The sequence below is a fragment of the Amia ocellicauda genome, chromosome 10 (assembly GCF_036373705.1).
Source record: "Amia ocellicauda isolate fAmiCal2 chromosome 10, fAmiCal2.hap1, whole genome shotgun sequence".
Taxonomy (NCBI): Eukaryota; Metazoa; Chordata; class Actinopteri; order Amiiformes; family Amiidae; genus Amia; species Amia ocellicauda.
In genome coordinates this window covers 19,237,964-19,253,118 of record NC_089859.1, presented here as the reverse complement: position 1 = coordinate 19,253,118, position 15,155 = coordinate 19,237,964, and the positions used below count along the sequence as shown (strand labels likewise).

Sequence of the window (15,155 nt, the reverse complement as noted above, 5' to 3'; positions counted from 1 at the left end):
GATTAAACACCAAATCATATCCCTGTATTTATCTGGCAAGAAACTATGCCTGTGTCACTGATTTTGGTCTGATTAAAAACTCATCAATGGGACATTTTCAGGCACAGATACTTTGTCCTTTAAAGGCAGACACAGGCAGAAACACACAATCTGGCAGCTCAGCACTATTATTACTCAATGTCTGAGCAGACACTCTTATCCAGGGTGACTTACAATTGTTACAAGATGTCACATTATTTTTATATTTACCCATTTACACACCTGGGCATTTACTGGAGCAATCTAGGTAAAGGACTTTGCTCAAGGGTAGCAGTGCCCCACCTGCAGTGACGTGTCCAGAACAATTTCAACGGGGTGGCCAAATGGGGACACAGGGACAATTTAGGGGAACCATCCGTAGGTCATCTAAGTGTGGGGGAGGGGTGATGACATTGTTTCATTCATGCTGGGGGGTGCTGACGGTGTTTCGTTCCTGATAGCGGTGGGGTTGGGGGACATTGTCTAGAGGGAGTTCCTGTCCCAGGCTCACCCACTGGTTCCCATGGCGCTAACAGCTGTTGTGTTGTTTTCAGCATCGCGGTACAGAAGCTCTCCAGCGAATCTCGCTTCATTCTGTACGAGTTCTGGGAACACAGCAACATCTGGAAAAAGTATGTGTTCAGTGTGATGAATGTGCACAGTTGTGTGTTTACACTCAGTGCTCACATTTACAAGTTCAATTCATAATTATTTGGCAGGTCTGCTGTTTTCAGTGCATGTAATATTAAGCTGTTCTCAGTGAAGAATGACCTCTGTGGGTGTTGTCAGCTATATGAGCCCAGTAATACGTGTGATCCATGTTGTCACTATCACAGCCCGTCCCTGTGCTGGTGTAACCCTTGTGTAACTGTGTTGCCGTGTCTGTCTCGTCTGACTCGATCTGAGGCCCCTCACCAAGTAGGCACAACAGGCAGGATTCACAGGACAGTCTCTTCATTGCTCCATCGCTGTAACTTCGAGACTGCAAATAAGAGCAAAATAATTCATAACACAAACACAAAACAAAGCAGTGTTCTGTTCTGGGTTTCACCGCACTATTGTCAGACACACACGTATAGGTCAAATGAAATGTATTGCACTGTATAATCCAGATATATACAGGTCCCGAAAGCTAAACGTTAAAGTAAGATATATTATTAACATAAGATTTACAAATCAGAACAGCACAAACATCAGCCTCGCCTGGGAAGACGAGACGAGCTGCAAGCAGTGACACATTAAACAAAAAAAAAATACTATTGTATGTGTTAATTTTCTGTTCCAAGTGAATAACCATTATTTTGACCTGTTTTATTAGTAGAAGTAAAATCCCCTAAAGATTATAAACAATTTAAGGGACTGCTTTTATTCACTGACATGTAAAGCTCGGTGCTGCAGTGTCTGCGTCTCCGGGCCGTGGGGCCGAGCTGCTTTCTGCTGAGGGTTGGGTTTCCTCTGCTAAATAATAGCGTTACGTTTATTAATTTTTCACAGTAGCATCTATAATTCACACTATTTAAATTTACAAGTAAAGAAAAAATGCTGGAAATCTATCCTGTTTGTTGAAGGTGTTTCTAAATCATTTTGTTTCCCATTCCACTCCCGTTACGAATGTATCCTTTGTAATATTTGTGTATTTTCTAGTTACCGCAGTTTCACTCCCTTTTCAGCACACGACTGCACATTTTGACAGTTAACAGTAACATTTGATAGAGTTGTGTTTAAGGCAATCAGGGCAGAGGCTTCCATTTGTCTTATGCATGTTTGATTTTGAAGCAGCGTACAATATAGTTCAACTGTTGAGTCTGAGCTCGGTTTCTGTCCCGCTTTGCTTTGCCTTGCAGCCACCTGCAGACAAACTACAGCAAAACATTTCAGCGCAGCAACGTGGATTTCCTGGAGACTCCTGAGCTGATGACCACAATGCTAGTGCCAGGTCTGTCCTGAACTAGTGATATACTAAAGGAATATCAATACATGGTCATGTGTGTTGCCCGGCATCACAGTGCTTTAAAACCTAAAAATCCTGTGAACAGAAACAATGAACAATTATTTGTGCAATGTGCATGTTATTGTTAAAGTCTAAATATCAAGTTACTACACAAAGCTCAGACCATTGATGATTCGGGGTAAATATATCTAGGGTATGTACAGGCAGGGCATCCAGAGGCTGTTCCCACTGGAAGTCAGTAATCCAAAGTGTCATCTGTGTGTAATTATGTTTCTCTAAGTATATTTATTATTTTCTTGTTTCAGCTTCATGGTGGGTTCTGAACAATAACTAGGCATGGCCGGTCTGTGGCCCCTGGCTGAATGTCGCAGTGGACAATGCCTGTGGCTCCACCTGTCAGCCATGCTCAGATTCACCTGTTATCCTGTTTCACTCCTAGATGTTGTGTATTGAAACAGATTTAAAGCAATGGGACGTTGTTCAATTTTCTTGTACAAATTTGTTTGTCCAGAAGTTAATATCAGCAGCACTTTATATGATGTAACTGTACAGTATGTTGGATGTGTTGTAGAAGTGTGAATAACTATTGTATTCATTCTGTATGTGGATCAACTGCGAAACTGACCACTTCATGCAGTGAACTGATATTTGTGAAAAAAACTGAATAAAAATGTTAATTCTGATATGTTAATCAATAATAATGTTAAAGATATGTTAATCAATAATAAACATGCTGTTGATGTCATTCTTATCTTGTCAGTCACTATGAAAGGAATCTTACCATACTGATTACCTACTGATTATGTTGGGAGATCTTAAAATCCATTCTATTAATTTAGGGTGAGGGTTCGGTCGGGTCGAGTAACAGTGAGCTGCTCAGGGGAAACACCACCTGCCCTCAGCTGTACAAACTGAAATGAACATTGTGTAAAATATAAAACATCACTCGGCCCGTGAATAAGGAGGCAGAGAAGGAACTTCCATCCCGGCCCCCCCAACAGCAGCCCACTGGCACCATGCTGAGCAGGAAGTTGCTTCCTGGCACAGTCACAGTTCTGCCTTGAACCCCAAGATCACAAGAGCCTTTAATCCCTTTCATTCATATTGTAACCATTTTATATTTTGGTAACACTTTCCAATAATTGGCACCAATATCTAAATCCCTCAGGAAGAACACAACTGCCTCTCGCACTAACACTGAGACCTGATCCCGAACCCGGACCCCCACCTTGTCATACATGTGACTCTCAGAAGAATGCAGATGAAGTGTGTATGGTTTGTATGTATTATTCCTGAGGGATTCTTTCATCAACTCATTAATTGGTGCCCATTATCATAAAGTGTGACATATGTCTTCACTTATTAAAGTATTCTGTTGGCAGAAAGCATTGCCAACGGTTGAGTCACTGTAGGTTAAAGTGGAGCGAGAAGTAGATTGTCTTGTGTAGGAAGTTTTGGACTGGTCAAACATTTTTTTTTTTTTTTTTTTCTGGTGCTTATAGCATTTAATTTATAAGAACATAAGAAAATAAAGTTTACAAATGAGAGGAGGCCATTCAACCCATTGTGCACGTTTGGTGTCCATTAATAACCAAGTGATCCAAGGATCCTCTCCAGTCTATTTTTAAATGTTCCCCAAATTCAACCACATCGCTGGGGAGTTCGTTCAGATTGTGATGCCTCTCTGTGTGAAGAAGTGTCTCCTGTTTTCTGTCTTGAATGCCTTGAAGCCCAATTTCCATTTGTGTCCCCAGGTGCGTGTGTCCCTGCTGATCTGGAAAAGCTCCTCTGGTTTGATGTGGTCGATGCCTTTCATGATTTTGAAGACTTGAATCCAGTCCCCACGTAGTCTCCTCTGTTCCAGGGTGAAAAGGTTCAGTTCCTCAGTCTCTCAGTAGGACATTCCCTTCAGACCTGGAATAAGTCTGGTTGCTCTCCTCTGAACTGCCTCTAGAGCAGAGATATCTTTCTTGAATTGTGGTGCCTAGAACTGTACACAGTATCCAGATGAGCTCTAACTAGTGCATTGTACACTCTGAACATTACTGCCCTTGTTTTAAATGCAGCACTTTTGACAATATACCCTAACATTGTTTGCCTTTTTTTTATTGCTTAAACATATTGTTTGGATGGAGAAAGTGAGGAGTCCACATAGACTCCTAGGTCTTTCTCATGCGTTACTTCATCTAGTTCTATTCCTCCCATAGTGTAATTATAGTGGATATTTTTGTTACCTGCATGTATTATAGTGGGGGAAAAAGTATTTGATCCCCTGCTGATTTTGTACGTTTGCCCACTGACAAAGAAATTATCAGTCTATAATTTTAATGGTAGGTGTATTTTAACAGTGAGAGACAGAATAACAACAAATAAATCCAGAAAAATGCATTTCAAAAAAGTTATAAATTGATTTGCACGTTTGGCAACTCGAACCTTCAGCTCCCTCCACAGATTTTCTATGGGATTAATGTCTGGACACTGGCTAGGCCACTCCAGGACCTTAATGTGCTTCTTCTTGAGCCACTCCTTTGTTGCCTTGGCTGTGTGTTTTGGGTCATTGTCATGCTGGAATCCCCATCCACGACCCATTTTCAATGCCCTGGCTGAGGGATGGAGGTTCTCACCCAAGATTTGACGGTACATCGTCCCTTTGATGTGGTGCAGTTGTCCTGTCCCCTTAGCAGAAAAACACCCCCAAAGCATAATGTTTCCACCTCCATGTTTGACGGTGGGGATGGTGTTCTTGGGGTTATTCCTCCTCCTCCAAACATGGCGAGTTGAGTTGATGCCAAAGAGCTCGATTTTGGTCTCATCTGACCACAACACTTTCACCCAGTTCTCCTCAGAATCATTCAGATGTTCATTGGCAAACTTCAGACGGGCCTGTACATGTGCTTTCTTGAGCAGGGGGACCTTGTGGGCGCTGCAGGATTTCAGTCCTTCACGGCGTAGTGTGTTACCAATTGTTTTCTTGGTGACTATGGTCCCAGCTGCCTTGAGATCATTAACAAGATCCTCCCATGTAGTTCTGGGCTGATTCCTCACCGTTCTCATGATCATTGAAATTCCACGAGGTGAGATCTTGCATGGAGCCCCAGACTGAAGGAGACTGACAGTTATTTTGTGTTTCTTCCATTTGCGAATAATCACACCAACTGTTGTCACCTTCTCACAAGCTGCTTGGCGATGGTCTTGTAGCACATTCCAGCCTTGTGTAGGTCTACAATCTTGTCCCTGACATCCTTGGACAGCTCTTTGGTCTTGGCCATGGTGGAGAGTTTGGAATCTGATTGATTGATTGCTTCTGTGGACAGGTGTCTTTTATACAGGTAACGAGCTGAGATTAGGAGCTCTCCCTTTAAGAGAGTGCTCCTAATCTCAGCTCGTTACCTGTATAAAAGACACATGGGAGCCAGAAATCTTGCTGATTGATAGGGGATCAAATACTTATTTCCCTCATTAACATGCAAATCAATTTATAACTTTTTTGAAATGCGTTTTTCTGGATTTTTTTGATGTTATTCTGTCTCTCACTGTTAAAATACACTACCATTAAAATTATAGACTGATCATTTCTTTGTCAGTGGGCAAATGTACAAAATCAGCAGGGGATCAAATACTTTTTTCCCCTCACTGTACCTTGCACTTGTCCACATTGAATTTCATCTGCCAGGTGTCGGCCCACAACTGAATATTATCTAAGTCCCTTTGAATAACCTGTGCTGCCGAGATTGTATCTGCTGAGCCACCTATTTTAGGATCATCTGCATTTTTGACAAGTTTGCTAACTATCCCAGAGTCCAGATCATTAATATAGAGTAGAAAAAGCACAGGCCCTAGTACTGATCCCTGTGGAACTCCACTAACAACCTCACTCCAGTTAGAAGCAACTCCTCTAATCGACACCCTCTGTTTCCTATACATCAACCAGTTCATAATCCATCTACTTACATTACCCTGAATGCCTACAGCTTCCAATTTGAGGATCAGTCTTTGGTGTGGAACCTTATCAAAAGCTTTTTGAAAATCTATCATATCATATATGCTTTCACATGATTTACATGCAACTGCAGCTGTTCAAAAAATTCTAATAATTAGTAAGACATGATCTGCCTCGTCTAAACCCATGTTGACTATCTCCGAGAATATGTTTTTCATTAAGATGCTCCTCTATTTTCTGTCTAATCATTTTTTCCAACATTTTCAGTAATGCAGGTGAGACTGATTGGTCTGTAATTTCCTGGCTCAGTTTCGTCTCCTTTCTTGTGGATTGGTATGACATTTGCCGTCTTCCAGTCAGTTGGCACATCCCCTGTTCTAAGTGTCATTTGGAATATTTGAGTTAGCAGCCTATAAATAATTTCCCTCATTTCTTTACGTACTGTTGGAAGTGTACCATCTGGCCCATGTGATTTGTTTGTTTTTAATTCTGCTAGTCCCTTTAGTACCTCCTCCTCATTTATCCTGATCTCTCTTAGGGTTTTACTGGACTGGTTGTTAACCTGTGGCATGTTATCGTTTTTTTGTGCCACAGGTTAACAACCAGTCCAGTCAAACCCTAACAGAGATCAGTATAAATTAGGAGGTTAAATGAGGTTATAGCTACTTTGCTTTTTCACAATAAAACATTTTTACACTCTCTTAAAATATGTTCTGTCCCTTGAAAATGAATGTATTGCATATTTAAATCACACATTCGTCCTTGCATGCAGTTGTTAAGTGACATTTCTCTGCCTCCAGCCTCCTCGGCTCACAACTGTAATGTTACACTTTGCTGCCACCTAGTGGACGTTGCGCACTTTCACTCAGAGACCTGTTACTGAAGCAGCAAATATCTGCAGCCATATTTTTGAAGTTTGAAGTTTTTCTGTAGAAGAGAAGGGTCTTCGCTGGTGGACAAATCCAGGACCTTGAACAGACCAACTAGAACACAAGTCCACTTGGTCTGAAGCGGGGACGACCGAGTTTGGAGGCCTGTTATAAAGAGTAGCTACAGCCAAGAGCTGTTGTGTCTCAACAGAGATGCAACACCTGCTTTGTGGGTTCAATCTTCAAGGCCACATATCGATGCACAACATTGCACACAAGACCTCGGACAGGCAGGCACAACCGTTTTATTCACAGGTAAAACCATGTAAATTCTGTGCAGGACAAGTGCCGTTATCTACCCTACATTGGTACATCTCCATAAGTAAGGCATTCAAAACTAGTTGACTGTAACCAGATTGCCATCACATCACAGCCACAGCTCAGCTCAGCTCAGTCTGCAAAGCCACACTTTAGACACGTGTTAATCTCGTTACACTTCACCAGTGGAGCGCTGGGCTGAGGCTCAGCTTTGTTCCCCAAAAACCATAAACAAGGACAAAATGCAAGAACAAAACCTTTGTAAATGTTTTAGTAAAACCAACTGCATAACGTTAAAGCTTCACATGCAACCTACTGGACTGTCCAGAGGGAGAAAGGAATTAAAAAGTCTGAAACAAGTTCAACACTGTGCAAAGAAAAACAAAATGAACTCAAACACTAGCAAGTACTGACTGTTCATTCCTTAAACAAACTACTTGAAATGGTTTAAGAGTAACACAAACAAAATAACCATTATTTTTCAAGTATTTTTTTCCTTTGTATTAATTATGGGGGAAATTATATTTTCGTCCCTCACTCCTCGAGTGGACAACCACCTTCAGCCCCAACGCAACCCAGACCAGTTCGCTGCAAGAGGCTAATTTCTCTGCACTGCAAAAATTACCTGCATCATTTAAACACGATGCCATATTGTTGGTAATAAATTAATAACACATTTTGAATTTGTTCAGGTTTGTATAAACTATAGCTTTTTACATTTCACGAAAGGGAACAATGTGCAAACTCTAATAATCTCTTGTAAAATTTTGAATTTTTTTAAAGGTATTTTATGGTAGTTTTTTCACACACTTGTTCCCTGTACCAAATTTCCCAGATCCACATTAATGACCTATTTCAAGCAGCCTCGGACTCGATGCCTATAGTCCAGCGCACAGTGATGAAGTGAACACAAGCCGTGTTACCAGCTACGATCCAAACACGAGGAGCAACACGAGCCCGTGAATGAGTGTCAGAGATCCTTCAGTGACACAGGAATTCAAATAACCAGCACCAGTGATTTCAACAACTATATACATTGAAAGACACTTATAATTACAATACAAAACATAGAAAATTATCAATTCTAAGGGAGAATAAGTACATTTAGTCCTTTAAGTTTTTTTCTGCCTTTTAAATTAAACATTAAGGAATGAAGTCAACGATAAAGGTTTTTCTCTTAAGCACAGATGCTAACAGCTCGTCTGTGAAACAATGGTGAACAAGCCAAAAAAATAAAAAATCAATTTAGGTTTAAGCATGCAGACAATGAAATCAAATAAACTACTGCAAGGAAGAGCGTGGCACTGTGGGAAACGCAGTTCAGAACTAGTTTCTTGTATCAGTCTATCTATACTGAACATGATCCACTTCTCCAACATGTCAAAGCAATTTTGACTGAACCCTGACGTTCACAGCGGTGAGAATGCTCTCTTTAGTTTCAATAACACCAGTCTGCTCTCGCCAACAGGGAACTACAGGGGAATCCCAAAGCCCTCCTGGCTGAAAGGTTTCAGATACGTAGTGTACCCAGTGCGCTCACATGACCGTGCGCTCACAAACCGTGTTTCTGGTCAACGCTGCTCAAATTAAAAGAGAAAAGACAGGGAAAATGATCTTTTATGGAATTAGCTATGAGCACTAGGACCTTGTCATCAATAACAGTTATTGATCCAATGTCTAATAAATGAAATGCCATTTGTTTCAGCCTCGTTTCGAGAACCATGATCACCAGATACTCCTCAGTGTGCGATGCCTTCAGCAGCTCAGGGCACCTTCAGTCTGGCAACCGGCAAGGACCCTGTTCCCCAGTCTTCCACTGAAGCGGCAGTAACGCCTGTCACCAGAGTTTTCTCCCATAGAAGAACGCACCAGAAAAACAGACGCCACACAGGCCGTCATGAACAGTAGATCCATTCTGCATGAAACCCCTGCTGCTCCACACTGCCGCCTGGCTTGCATGATAGAGAGTCTTTACCAGCGCAGGCCAACTTCTGGAAAGAGAGGCCGACACAAGAAAGGCAAAGATCACACAAAGCCCTCAGACATGCAGCAGGACTGGAAAACCTCATCAGCCCCACTGAAGGACTCACCCCCAGAAATAATTAGGACTAGGCCACATTTGACTTGACATTCACTTGACAGTTGGCATTCAGTTCTCAGAAGACTGTGTGTGTGTGTGTGTGTGTGTGTGTGTGTGTGTGTGTGTGTGTGTGTGTGTGTGTATTAATAAATATAACTTTGTAATGAGGTGAATACCTAATACATATGCTACAAGTCAAAAGTTTTAGAACACCTACATTTTTCCAGTTTTTATTGAAATGTATGCAGTTTAATGTCATAATGCCATAGAACAAATAAACAATTGGAAATAAAAAATAAAATGTGTTTTGTTTAACAAAATGTAACCCCATAAGCTGTCAAACCCCTCTGGTGCTTCTCTTTAATCACATATGTACTCTTTCACTGCTGTGTAGTTTGCCAAGTGTTTTGGTTTTTATATATAATATAAATTATTCTTACTGGAAAGTAAGAATGCTTTCAAAAATAGACATGTTAATAGATTATATGCATCAATTAACTAAATGTAAAGTGAGTGAACACAAGAAAAATGTAAATCTAATCCATATTTGGTGTGACCACCCTTTGCCTTCAAAACAGCATCAATTCTTCTAGGTACACTTGCATAAAGTCAGGGATTTTGTAGGCATATAGTCAGGTGTATGATTAAACAATTATACCAAACAGGTGCCAATGATCATCAATTCAATATGTAGGTTGAAACACAATCATTAACTGAAACAGAAACAGCTGTGTAGGAGGAATAAAACTGGGTGAGGGACAGCCAAACTCAGCTAACTGAGGTTGCTGAAGACAGTTTACTGTCAAAAGTCATACACCATGGCAAGACTGAGCACAGCAACAAGACACAAGGTAGTTATACTGCATCAGCAAGGTCTCTCCCAGACAGACATTTCAAGACAGACAGGGGTTTCCAGATGTGCTGTCCAAGCTCTTTTGAAGAAGCACAAAGAAACGGGCAACGTTGAGGACCGTAGACGCAGTGGTCGGCCAAGGAAACTTACTGCAGCAGATGAAAAACACATCATGCTCACTTCCCTTCGCAATCAGATGATGTCCAGCAGTGCCATCAGCTCAGACTTGGCAGAAAACAGTGGGACCCTGGTACACCCATCTACTGTCCGGAGAAGACTGGAGCTGTGCGTATCACTGCCAAATCTAACTGCCAAGTAACTTTTCTTTTTTAACCTCTAGCAGTTTACGGCTTACCTTTGTACCATTTCAAGTTATTCACTGGACTTGAACTGCTTACATTTCTATAAAAACTGGAAAAATGGGGGTGCACCAAAACCTTTGACCAATAGTGTACATATAAATGGTACAATACTCTTGACAACAATTCCAAAAAAGACCTGCTGTATTTTAACTTATAACAAAAAAGCTTATCCTTAATATTATTTAACCAAATGACAAACTACATTATGTTTTATAATAATTACATGGTTCAGCTGTGGGACATAAACTAAATGTACTAAAACGTCATTAAAATACCTGTAGTTCCCTGACATCTTAGTCTCTGTAATGGGTAAAGGAGTAATCACAGTATAAATCCTTCCTCTGGAAAACAGAACAATTAAAATGATTTTATGAAAGCATAATAAATAGGACAGTGAATGTTCAACGTAACACTCAGATTCTGTGTGTATATATAGACAGATTATAAAATAAACTGCTTTATAATTACACCGACGAATTGAAGACTATGACATGACATTCTTTCACATATACATCAATCTGTATGGAAGACACTTAAAATGTGGGACTCTGTTGCCGGGGGTCTTTAAGACAATGTATTGAGCTGCAACAGAAAATTGGGTCACAGCTTTACAGGAGCGGCAGCCTTCAATTGTTTCTTCCTTAAATACTAACACAGCATACACTGCAGTGATGAACGATTTTCAAAATATCAAACTGGAATATAGTGTATATCTTCAATATCACTGAACCTGCAGTTCCAGGCAGATCACGGCATCACTGATCAACTTTCAGCCAAGGAGTTAAAACAGATTTGAGATCAAACCATGTCAAACTTACCGGCTTCTCAAGAACCACTGGGTGATCAGGTAAAAAATCTGGTTTCCTTTTGGCAACAGGTGAGCTGGCAAGTTTGATCAGAAACTCTCTGCTGTAGGATATTCTTTCTGAAAGGGGAACAAATACAATTATAAATCAAAATCTTACATTTTCATACACTGTACAAAACAGCACAAACTGCTAACTCGGAAGATTGTTTATGGTATGAAGGTCACATCACTGAGACCATTAAATATGGTTTAGTTTCATCAGGCACACATTGAAGGCTGTGAAAACAGGAATGCAAGTGTTTAACAGTCCTGACATGTTGGCCATGTGACCAGAACACTGACCTTTCTTCACAGTGGGCTGACTGTGAGTCTGCAGATTGATAATTCTGCAGAACTCATCCACTGCAACTCCATGAACCTCCACACAGACAGAAGAGGGAATTTAAAAAACAAGATCAGAAATCGGAGCAGAATTTTCAGGAACATCATTCGGGAATCGGGAAAATATATTAGACGAAACAGCAGATACAAGTAAAGAACGTGTTAAAAAACAATTAACATACCGGTCTGTCCTCAGCGTATGAGCAATCCTTAGAGTCTCTCGTTTCCGCATTCCTAGGAGCCGATTCTAAAAATATATATTAAAAACAACTTATTCACGGACTATGAAAAAATATATTTATCAAGCTATCAAAATGATATTGAGTAGACTAAGGCAGCTTCCACACCGCTCCAGCCTCGCACACAACACAGACTGGCACTCAGTGTCAGGAGCCGACAGCCTGAGCCCCTGCCCACTGAGCAGGATTTCAGCAGAGTGGAGAAATGCCCGGGACGGGAGACCAGGTGTGAACTCGCAATGATTGTGCAAAGTTTGCATTCATTAACAGAGATTTGACCAGACTGTGTGTGTTAGAAAATGTTTACATACCCTAGTAAAAGTTATTTTAATGATGTGTTTTAACCACTCAAGAGTCCGTATGCTTCCTCTGGGCTGGAGGGCGAGAACGGACCATTGCATTTGCTCCTGCATTGGCACTGCAAATCCTGCCCACTGCAGCTCCTTGCCTGGCCATTCATAAGCACGGTGTCTCTATTGTGTGGTGTGTGGATTGTGTGCTTGCCATGTTGCGTGTATATACCTGACTTACCAGGGTCAATGTTCAGGCGTCGCAGTGGCCTGGCCGGCTGCAGGAGTTTATAAATCCTCCTTCTGGACACTTCCATCGTCCTGCAGCACAGAGACCAACATCAGCATAGCGTGGGTCTCACAGCACACATATAGTGCAGAAGCCACAAGGCTGAAGTTGGCTTGCGCAACTTCCTATTCAGTCTAAGTGCACACATTTATTTATAAAAGTTGAATATTTAGCAATTAAATTAACAGGTTAAATCACCATGGGCCATGGATTTCTCTGCGGATTCTTGACGAGGGGCATTTGCTCTACCAGATTCAGGTGTATTTAGCCTGGCCCAATGTAGCTTTCATTGGGAAAACAGCAGGTAAACACACCAACCTATGTATCCAAGTTAAACCACTAGCATTGAAAGTAACGGGTTAAATCACCTCAGGACCTTATTTCATTACAGTTTCCTGATAAGGCACATTTTCTCAACCAGGTCCAAGTGTATTTAGCCCGGCCCAATGTGGCTACCATTAGCAAACACTAAGAAACATGCCACATATGCCAACCTATTTATACAAGTTTAATATTTAGCAATAGAATTAACTGGGTTCATTCGTGTTGGGCCACTGATGTCTCTGCTGATTCTTGACAAGGGGTAAGGTCTCTGCCAGGTCCCAGTGTATTTAGCCTGGCTAAACGCAGTTCACAGTGGCATAACGGCAGGGAAATAAGTGCAAATTTTATTTATACAAGTCGCATATGTAGCATTGAAAGCAATGGGTTAAATTACTTTGGGCCACTTACTTCTCTGTGGATTCCTGTCCACAGGTAATTTCTCTACCAGGTTCAAGTGTATTTACCCTGGCCCAACGAGGCTTTCATTGGCAAAACAGCAGGTAAACATGCCACATATGCCAATCTATCTATACTTTGTAATAAACCCCTCATTACAAAGACAAATGCACATTTGAGAGTTCAGTGGTGCAAAAATGAGGTTGGCATATACCTGCTGTTTTGCCAATGAAAGCCACGGTGGGCCAGGGCAAATACACTTGAACCGAGAAAATGCCCCTGGTGAAGAATCCGCAGACGTATCAGTGTCCCAAAGTGATTAACCCATTAATTCCATTACTAAATATGCGACTTGTAAAGGTAAATGCAAAACAAAACACGAACAAGAAGCTGGGTGGATGGCATATGTGTCATGTTTCCCTGCTGTTTTGCCACTGTGAACTGCGTTGGCCCGGGCTAAATACACCTGAATCTGGTAGAGAAAATGCACCTCGTCAAGAATCCGCAGAGAAATCCGTGACCTACGGTGATTTAACCCGTTAATTTAATGGCTAAATATTCAACTTGTATAAAAACGTGTGCAGGGTTTCCAGCAACAAAAGAATGCCAGTTTACAAACAAACATTCCAGAAGGCGATATTACTGTGTTTCTTAACAAAAACAACCTCAAGCAGGGCGACTGGTTACTGTGCATCACATTACTGTCACACGCAGCCGCGTTTGTGCTGGGTGGGTACAGTACCTTACAGCCCCCGCTCGGGTCCAGAGCCCTGACCGCTACTCCACACCGCTGTCACTATACACACAGGGGCGGAAAGGGTTTGACAAGGGACTCAGTGACAGAAGAAAGTAAAGCAACACGGCATGACTGGAAGGAAAGGTAAACTTCTTAAAATAAGGCCAATATTGACAGTATAAATCACGACAGCAGAACCGGCCGGCTGGGCTCTGACTCAGCGGTCCCTGGGCGCTCGGACTCTCAGCCCGTTTGACTCAGCATATTCTGTTCCTGCACAACCGCTGCCCACAGTAACACACAACTGAGATTAATATTGTAGTTGGTTCGGCTGATGGGCCGTGTTCTGCAGCTGATGATTTTATTTCAATTGACTTTTAAATGAAGTTGGCAGCCGCAGCGCGCGACTCGCTGCCCTCCCAGCCGGCCCCGCGCGCCGAGCACATCCCTCAAACTGTTGCTTCAAAGCATCTGCCGCAGCACTAATTAATACCGAGGCAGAGAGCGAGTGACGGCGGGCCATGCACTCCGACGCGTTTGTCTTCATAAAGTACAGATGAAACACTTCAAATAGACATTTTATGTAATTATTTGCATTGGAAATGAACATACCTGCAGCGCGCGCCTCTGTGCCTGCCGGCCGAAACAGCCTCCTCTCGCGGTCAGCGGCCACGCCCCCGCAGGGATGAGATCTAAGCCACGCCCCCATGTAGGCGCTATAAAACCACGCCCCCGCAGGGATGAGATCTAAGCCACGCCCCCATATAGGTGCTATAAAGCCACGCCCCCACAGGGATGAGATCTAAGCCACGCCCCCATATAGGTGCTATAAAGCCACGCCCCCGCAGGGATGAGATCTAAGCCACGCCCCCATACAGGTGCTATAAAGCCACGCCCCCGCAGGGATGAGATCTAAGCCACGCCCCTCTCTGCAGCTGCAGCAGCAAGTCACTCGTGTTTAAAGAGCTCGGAGGACGCAGTGACGTAGCTTTTCTGCCAGATATGGATAGGCGGTGTGTTGTGCTGAGGTTTAGTTTCTCATAGAATGCTGTTCTACTTTTTATTGATGTGTTAAACTAAAGCGATAATGTGACTCTTCTTTTTGAACTTTAAGAAAATATGCACACTACAGATCGTTACTGTTGCATTAACTGAAGTGGCAGTTAGTGATGTAATGTGAGGCTTTTAAACAATGTTCTAACTTGCATTTGTTCACCTCATATAGAATGTATTTTAATGCAATGATATAGTTGTTGATAGTTTTAATAAATGAATGGGCCACTAAATTATTTTGGGGTACG

The 15,155-nt window shown here is 42.0% G+C and overlaps 1 protein-coding gene and 1 long non-coding RNA gene across 3 annotated transcripts in view; one reads left to right on the top strand and one right to left on the bottom strand.

The window, feature by feature from the left end:
- necab1 (N-terminal EF-hand calcium binding protein 1) overlaps nt 1-2,714 on the top strand; it is a 42,018-nt gene extending 39,304 nt beyond the window's left edge. The window contains exons 11-13 of the mRNA XM_066715394.1: nt 573-650; nt 1,863-1,954; nt 2,275-2,714. Of these exons, the coding sequence (XP_066571491.1) occupies nt 573-650; nt 1,863-1,954; nt 2,275-2,303 (199 nt within the window). The 3' untranslated portion in view covers nt 2,304-2,714. The remainder of the gene's footprint in view (nt 1-572; nt 651-1,862; nt 1,955-2,274) is intronic.
- LOC136760123 (uncharacterized) lies at nt 568-14,527 on the bottom strand. Of its 2 annotated transcripts, XR_010820156.1 has the most exons (8): nt 14,467-14,527; nt 12,351-12,430; nt 11,763-11,827; nt 11,542-11,617; nt 11,210-11,316; nt 10,667-10,732; nt 934-1,000; nt 568-641 (listed from the first exon to the last, which is right to left on the bottom strand). It is a non-coding gene; the product is annotated as an uncharacterized LOC136760123 (long non-coding RNA). The 2 variants fall into 2 exon arrangements; XR_010820155.1 differs by lacking the exons at nt 568-641; nt 934-1,000 and adding an exon at nt 7,064-9,087.
- Nucleotides 14,528-15,155: the final 628 nt, after the last annotated feature.